Consider the following 8,363-nt stretch of genomic DNA (forward strand, 5'->3'; position numbering starts at 1 on the left):
CCCCCTTTTCTACTGGTTCATCGCTGCCAGAGCCCCTGAGTCCCCGCACCTGGCTGTGGAGTGCCCTGCATCCCCTGTCCCACAGATGCCTAGCTGTGGGGTGCCATGGGGTCCCCTGTGTCCCCCCACCTCAAAACCAGCACCAAGCACTCCTGCAACATGCACCCCCGTGCCCTGGAGCGCAGTGAGGGGCTAAGGTGAGACGGGGGCTGGGCTGCCAGGATGCCGGAGTCCCCAGTGCCCCATCCCTCAGTTTCCCCCGCACCAGCAGACAAGAGTTGCAGGTACACATACCCCAGCTGTGTGGTGGTGGTCCAGGCCTGGCTCTGTGTCTGCTGTACTGCCTGCACCCACAACCCACCACTGCCACCCCCAGCCCATAGTCCCCTGGGACCCTGTGGCCACCCTGGCCCACAGGATGCTTCCTGGGGGACAACAGCCACATGGGGCAAATTAATTTGGTGTCCCGTCTGCTTCCTGCAGAGACATGGGGGACAGGCCACACATCACACATGCCCCCATCCCCACAGGCACTGTCCTGCTCGGGGACACCCCAGTGTCCTGCCTGTTCCTGCACCGCTCCTGGGCACCCCACAGGACACATGCATCAGTGCTGGGGTGCACGGGGCAGACCCAGCCCCAGCAGAGTATGGGACTAGGGCTGAGCCAAGTGGGGCAGGGCTATTCAGGGGTGCTGGCCGTGAGGCTGTTAGCAGCATGCCAGATGCAGGGCTGGGGACTGGCCGTGGGGCTGGGTGCTGGCCACGGGCTTGGGTGCTGCCAGAACACCATGTCCTGCCAGCACATTCCTGCCTGAGTCACTGCCGGCTCCTGCCTGGGCAGATCTGTGGCCACAGCCCCACAGCAGCCCCACGCTGGCACCACACAAGGCCCACACCAGCCCCACTCCACCCCATGCCCTGCAGCTGGGCCAGCCCCACACACACATACCCAAACCCTCCTCCTCTCACCCCAATCAGTGCATATACACGTCTAAGCACCCATACCCCCACTCACCTCTATGCCCCCCCCACACACATAAACCCTGTAACTGCAGAGCCCCACCCACAGCCTGTATGCCCCCTCTGCCTATACACACACCCTATACACATTATAACCCCCATATCCTGTACTCCCTAAAGCCCCACAAACACCCCTGTACCCCACACTCACAGTGTTTACACCCCCATACCTCACCACACACACCCTACACCCCTCATAACCCCCATGCTGGGGGAGAATGAGGCATCCAGGCAAGGAGGAGGAAGAGGGAGGCCTTTGTCGGGGCAGCCTCCTGCCCAGGGCCAGGCTTGTGAGCCAGGGAAGGTGTGGGGGGGCACATGTCTGCTACCACGCTGGTGTCACCCCAGGGCCTGGGAGGGGGATGGGCCACCGAAAGCCTGGGTTCCTGGAAGAGGCCCACGTGACTTCCCCAGATGCTATTAGCAGCCCTTGTTGCTGGGCAGAGCTTCGCCGGGCGGGCCAGAACCCAAGGGTGCACCCTGACACCCGGCCGTGGCACCCCAAGAGAGGCCAGAGTTGGTGGAGGCAGTGGGGCCAACCCCTGGGCTCAGCCTGGGGAGGGGATGGGAGCCCACCAGAACTCAACATCCCTTCCCTGGGGGGATGGGATGGGACCCCAGGCAACCACCCAGCTGGCCTGGCCACACACCCTTCCACGGGGAGCTGGGGGGCTGAGGCCTGACAGGCTCATTACAGGAGTGCAGTGACACATCCCGACCCCATGCCTGCCGAAACCAACAACCAAATACTTGTCATCTCAGCCCAAATGAGTCACCCGCCCCCACACCCAGTGGCCTCCCCCCACAGGGACAATCCCAGGGGAGGGGGCAGGCCCCAGCACCCACCTGTGGCCATCCTGATAACCCCAGGGTTATTTCTCTGGGGGAACAGTGCTGCTCCAGGAAGCCCCTCTCCCCCCCCAGAGTCTCTCTGTTTCAAGAACCTGTCCCTTGTGGGGGCAGGGGGGCTCTTCTGTCCCTGCCCAGTGCGCCTGACTCAACTCCCAGGGGCTCCTCATGGACCCAGCTCCATACTCCCCCCCACCCCCACGACATCAGTTCTGAGAGGGGGCTGCACCACCCTGCCCCAAAGATGGCAGCAGGGGCAGGCCAGGTTGTAAGGGGAAGCCTATGCCAGCAAGATAGGGGCACAGCCACCAAGCAGCCCCCCTGACCTCCTGGAACCTCACAGAGAAGAAAAGGGCACATTTGGGGCAAAAGCAGCCCAGGCTCCTGTCGTGAGAAATAACATGAAATATTATCCAAGCCCCCAACACATGGTTGGAGCCACCGAGCCAGAAATGGGCAGGAATTGGGTTTTTTTTTTTTTTTTTTTTTGCTCAGCCGGGGATTTTCTGCATTTGCATGTGCCCCCCCACCCACACAAGCATTGTCAATGCAAGCTTTCAAACACCCTCCCCACCAGAGGCAGTGGGGCCAGATCGTGGTTCAGTCCCATTTGGCACAGAGGAGGCAGCAGGAGAGGAGGGTGCTGCTTTTCCAACACTTCCCCTCCCACCACGGGGCAGTGCCCAAAAGCCCAGCTGATGGTGAGAAATGCCCACCTGCCCTCTTTCCCAAGGGTCCCACACAAAGGGGGACCCCAAATCGGCCAGGCCAGGTGCTGAACACACCCCTAACCTGCAGCCCCCCCCACACACACCATCAGACACGGCGGCCACTTTAATTCCCCCCCCACACCCTCTTATTTACACAAAAGGTTCACAGAAGTCAAAGCCGGCTTCTGCGAAAAACCCTTGCTGGAGCGGAAGAGGAAGCCCCTGGTTTATCGGCACCGAGTCAGGCCTTATCAGAGCACTGTGGCTTCCAGGAAACACCAGCAGCCCCGACCCCCTCTGAGCCTGCCAGCACCTTTGCATATTTCCATGGCAAAGGCCCAGCTTTGCATGAGGGCCCCGCCACATCCCAGGGGACCAAACAGGCCCAAAATAGCCCACAAAGACACAGCATAAAGAAAAAAAAAACACAACAAAAAAAACCCACACCAAAAAAAACACAACAAAAAAAACCCACACCAAAAAAAACATTTTGCAATATCTGCATAACAGGGCTGAGCCACCAGCTCGTTTTCAGTAGCAAGGGCCTCACCAGCACTGCAGGAAGCTGTCGCCTCTCCCCTGCCTCATTCCATCTGCAGCAAGGCTTGACAGCCCACAAAGCCGGAGCCACCAGCACAGTTTTTGGGGTAGGGAAGTGCTTTGCCCCTTGTGGGGGGGGATTTTCCAGCCAAGGCTTCCACAGCAGAACCCGGTCCTGGCAAGAGGAAGCTGTTCATCAAACCACTGCCCAAGCAAGGTCTGCACATAACTGGGCTGTGCCCTCTGGCCTCAGGCAGGCCACGCACTTCCTCCATCCCCAACTTGCAGGCATCAAAACTTGGGTGATGGAGGGCACAGAGCAGTCTGGGGGAGCAGGGTCCCCCTAAGGAGGCATCAGAGGAGGGACAAGACTATGCTAGACAACCGAAGCCACTGAGAGTGTCTCCCCCCTTGGAAAGGGCAAGCAGCACAGCTCACCCCCAGGCTCCAGAAAGAGTCCCCTCTCCTCAGGGCTGCAGGCCCCCGCCTCACTGATACAGAGGGTGGTAAGCCCCAGCTGCCAAGCGCAGGCAGCCAGACCGCCACAGCACGCTTCAGAGCGCCACAAGAAAACCTGTTTCAAAGTATGCAGGCACTGAGCATGAGGCACCTCATGGACTTTCCCCACCCACGTACACAGTGACGGAGAAGAGCATCTCAGTACACAGCAGCTCTGGGGAGCCCCGATGGGTTACACAAGACACCCAGAGCAGTTTTCCATAGCCCACAGCTTATCTTTCTAATAAGCAAGAGGCTGTGGGGTGCCCCACAGGCAGCATCTGTGCAAACAGGCCCACACCAGCAAAGCAGAGCAAGAACATTCAGCATGTCAGCATCTCATTATAGGAAACAGCAAGTTTTATACTAGAGGAATGAGAACAAGAGACATTTATTTGACAAAACTAAGTGCTCGTTCAGCAAACAAGCAGGCCTGACAATAGCACCACCTTTCAGCTCTCCACTTGGGTTTCCATTGGGCATCACTTGGGCTGCAGGTCAAGCACTGTGGATGAGGATGTTCCTTGCTGTGTGGGACCCAATCCCACAGAGTAGAGCTCCCAAGAACCAACCAATCCACAGTCAGAGGGCACAAGATGGATGAGCACTGCAAGCCCACCAAGAAGCAATGTTACCAGCTGGGGATCAAGGACTGAGCCCAGGGCCGGCACTGATGGACTTGCACAAGGTGTGGATCCGAGCCAACGAGTTTTATTCTGCTCCAGAACATTTACATTCAAACATCAGCTTCGTTCCACTCATGGCTTAGAGGATCAAAATGAAGGGAAGACAGGGAAGTGACCGATACCAACTTCCACAGCTCCCCACCCACTAGAAGGGCTAGAATAACCAAAAAGATTAAAATAAACAGAAACATCAACTGTTGCCAGCAAGCCATGGGCACAATGAGAGTCCACCAGGCCACTAATCCGTGTTATGCTCCCTTGCAATGTTGCTCAAGTACATCAGAGAAAGGCTCAATTGGAGTCAAGGCAGGAAAAGGCTTCGCCACAAAAATGCTACTTCACATGAGGAATGAAGTGCAATGCATCCATAAGCAGTTCTACCACATTCAAAATTCCTCCTTTTTGTATCATTAGCTCTGTAAAAATGTACATATTCTACAGATTTATAGATATTTACAGGTTCTCTATAGCCTCCCCACCCCATGTGGGGTTTTACATACTTACAAATGTACTCCCTATTTTTAAACTGCCTGTGTGTGGTGAGTCGCATCAGTGTAGCAGAGATCAGCCAGACAGGCCAATGCAGCCAAGCTGCAGCTGGCTGTGGTTACCACCTCAAGCCCCACCTCACCCATCCCCCCCACCCCACCCACCCCTCTGCCTGCTCAGTGACCTGGCTGAAGCCCTGCTGAGAAGGAAGGGGCTAAGCAGGGCTCCAGCACCCCATGTTCTGGCAGCAGGTCGCACATCTTGGCTGCTGGCACAGCTCTACCAATTCCAGAGGGCAGATGCGTGCAGAGCCAGCAGCAACCAAAGGCTCCCTTGCCAGCACACCTGGGTGTAGGCACAGGCTCACACAACACCCAGCATTCAATGCTTCTGCTCCAACAGAAAAGCCGCAAGTTCAGGCAGGACACCATCAGCAGAAGATGCTATTTCCAGAAACCCACAACCCTGAAACATCTGCTCCACACACAGCTGCCGTGCCAAGCCCAGGAGGCTTCAGTCCAGACAAGAGCTGCTGGTGCTCAATGGCTTGCTGCTAAGCAGATTGGTTCCCTCCGGGATAAAACTGAAGCAGTCCACTTCAGCTTTCTGTCATCATCCTCTTGAAGGAAGTAGAATATCAATTCTTCCACTTTCTGTTCCCAAAGCAATAAATCCTCATTGGTACCTGCAATCTGACCAGATCACACCTTCCTTCTACAGAAAGGATTGCTCAGGGGATGCCTAGATATTTTCCTTCGGTCACTCAAGTCCAGCTTCATAAGCACTCACAGTAGGAAGTGATCAGCTTGCCAGCCCCAAACAGAGCCAGTCCACCCAGAGTTGTGTCCCTCTGCAGCATACCCTGGCTCACCGGATCATGTACGCCAAGCTTGCTCCTAGTCCAGCCACACCTGCAAACGCCATCAGTACATTTCTGATACTGCCTTCTAGGTCCTCGACTCGAAAGAAGTCAACAAAGCCCTCCTAGAAGAAAGAAGGGAAAGTCATTTTTCTGCCATCCACCCTTCTTTGACAGGAAGGCATGGAAAGCCTTTTTCCCTGGCAGAGTGGGCTGGGATACAGCCTGCTCAGCACATCCACTGTGGTGCAGTCCCCCAGAATCATTACAGCCACAGCTTGGCCCACAGAAGCGGCAATCAGGAGACAGCACCAAAGCAGCTGTGGACCAGCTCCAAGCAAGCTCAGCACACCAGGGATTGACTTGGCTTTGGGAATGCTGCCCCCTCCATGCTGGGCAGGGGCACATTTTTAGGTTAAGACTGCTTCAGGCAGCTCATTGTAAGGAGCTCCTGAAACACCAGAACTCCAGCTACATGTTTCAGACTGTGGTTTTAACTGGAGCAGTGAGTCATTTCTGTGCTTTGCTGACACACATGGTTGTCAGTGAGCAGGCCACAGAAATAGGAAAATACTGGATTGTTCTGAAAAGCTCGCAGTGTTTGGGATAGGCAGTGACTTACCCAGCCTCCCTGGCTCATTAGCCACTCGCGCTTAGATGAGACAAGTGCATCTGTGATGATCCCTGCCAGCGAGCTGATGCACCTCTCCTGGTTTATGCTTTTCAGGTGTTTCGCAACAAAGGCACCGAACGAGATGAGCGTCACCACTCGACCCCAGTTTGTTACTCCATCACTGAACACATGGGCAGCCACTTCACACACTGACTGCAGATCTTCCTCTTTCTGGATTTCCAGTTTCCGAAGCATTCCTGCAAGAGATGTTGGTTTAGAAGCAGGCATGCACACAACGCCAAATACCCCACAAGGCAACCAGTGAGAAGATGCAGCCCCCACACTCTAGGTCCAACAGCTGTTAAGAGTCACTACCAAGTGTCAGGGATGGAAAGCAAGTACCTGCCTGCTTCTGCAGAGCGCTTTGCTGCTCACACTCGCCTGGACCAGACAAAAAACAGCCCATAACCCATTTCTAGTTCCTTCCTCCCCACCTCAGGCACAGCTGCCGCCTCTGCGCACGTCACACTCCCCTATCTCACAAGGGCTTTAAAGCCTCACCACGTCAGAGCCACAGTACAGAAGTAATTTTGCAGCCTGACACAAGCCCTGCCCCTCAAGCCAAAAACAAAGGACAGTCACCTACAGCCAGGCAGACATGTCGCCTTTTTATTAATTGGGTTTTAGTGACTGGAACAACAGAATTCCCCAGTTTGACCTGCAGTGCCCTCTCATGAATAAGCAAACAAGACAAGCCTTCATGAAACTGAAAGGCATTGCTTGTTGCTCAAACTAACAGGAAGCCTTCCTGAAGCCCGTGCCTTTTCTGCACACATGAAGATAACCGTCCCTGCAGAAGTCTCAGATACCAACACCAGCTTGTGTTGGTCTGAACATTCCTCCCAAGCATGGCTTGTTCAACAAGCCCATCCATAAATTTGGCCAGGGTAACTGAACCCACAGTCTTAAGCATCAGCACAGCTAAGGACATGAGGAAGTACCTGAAGCCCTTTGCATTAAAAAAAACCCAAAACACCACACTCAAAACTGGAACAGCCTCCTGCAAGAAAGGAGGCATTTCACCACTTGCCATCTCAGGAGAAGATGCAGACACTACCGTTCTGCGCCAGGCACCGTCCTGATGTGGGATCAGATGTGGTGTGGTGTGGTGCGCCAAAAGCAGTCCCAGCATGAGCCCTGAGGCCAGGAGCTCAGTCCCGCCACCCCAACAACTCAGGCTAGACCCAAACCAGCTCATTTCTGAGTTACACAAAACCAGGTAAAAATGGTCAGTTCTCACTTCCAGTCCATTCCCAGGACACACTGCAGTGAGGACACCTGCTTATCCAAGCCCAGGCGCTGGGGTTCAAGTTTCTATGGCTATTCTAGGACTCATAAGAAGTAGGCAAAATACATTAGAATAGCTATAACCCAAACACACTGTCCAGGAGAATTTCTCCTCCCAAAACTCCCTTCCACCCAAGCCAGGGGTGTCGGAAGTTTAAACTCACAAGCTAATTAATCTTTGGACACCTGGGATTATTTGCATATAGTCATGCTGAGCAAAGCAGGACACGAGGAGGCACTGGGGCTAATCTGTAACTAGATTATCTCTTCTGCACACGTTACCAGCAGTTCTTCCACCTCCCATCGAACAAAGTTCAGTTTCATTTTTACTCACTTCTCAGCTGGTCTAACTCACTGGAAACCAGGGCCACAGCCCATCCTGTAAATGACCCGGCCAAGAGCTCAGGCATGCCCCCCGCCCCCGCTCCCCTTGCTGGGGGGATGGGTTGGCGCAGAGGCCTTGCTCCAGCCCCAAGGGCCAGCTCCGGCCTAGGCCTCTCCCAGCCCCTACCATGCAGCAGCCTGCAGCCCACCTACCTTGAGGGCCCACACACACGGCAAAAGGACCACACATGGGGGCAGGATCTCCTAGGGACCCACATCTCTACACTCCCCTCTTCGAGAGGCAAGCCCCAAAACCCCCCAGGACCCCACGCTGGGAAGGGACAGGACCGGGGTCCGTAACTCGCCTCCAAAGGAGGCGAAGTGGGTCCCAGGCACCCCCGCGGCCTCAAGCGCTCCTACCCAGGC

General features: G+C 55.4%; 1 protein-coding gene across 2 annotated transcripts in view; it reads right to left on the bottom strand.

Moving 5' to 3' along the window:
- The window catches only part of MCL1 (myeloid cell leukemia 1), a 16,172-nt gene extending 7,815 nt beyond the window's left edge, over positions 1-8,357 (bottom strand). For both annotated transcript variants that reach the window (XM_010571210.1, XM_010571211.1), the window contains exons 1-2: positions 6,276-8,357; positions 5,666-5,778 (exon numbers count right to left, since the gene is read on the bottom strand). In XM_010571210.1, the coding sequence (XP_010569512.1) occupies positions 5,666-5,778; positions 6,276-6,554 (392 nt within the window). In that variant the 5' untranslated portion in view covers positions 6,555-8,357. The remainder of the gene's footprint in view (positions 1-5,665; positions 5,779-6,275) is intronic.
- Between the last annotated feature and the right edge of the window lie 6 nt (positions 8,358-8,363).

Source organism: Haliaeetus leucocephalus, unplaced genomic scaffold (genome assembly GCF_000737465.1).
Source record: "Haliaeetus leucocephalus isolate CR32 unplaced genomic scaffold, Haliaeetus_leucocephalus-4.0 Scaffold311, whole genome shotgun sequence".
In the NCBI taxonomy this organism is placed as follows: domain Eukaryota; kingdom Metazoa; phylum Chordata; class Aves; order Accipitriformes; family Accipitridae; genus Haliaeetus; species Haliaeetus leucocephalus.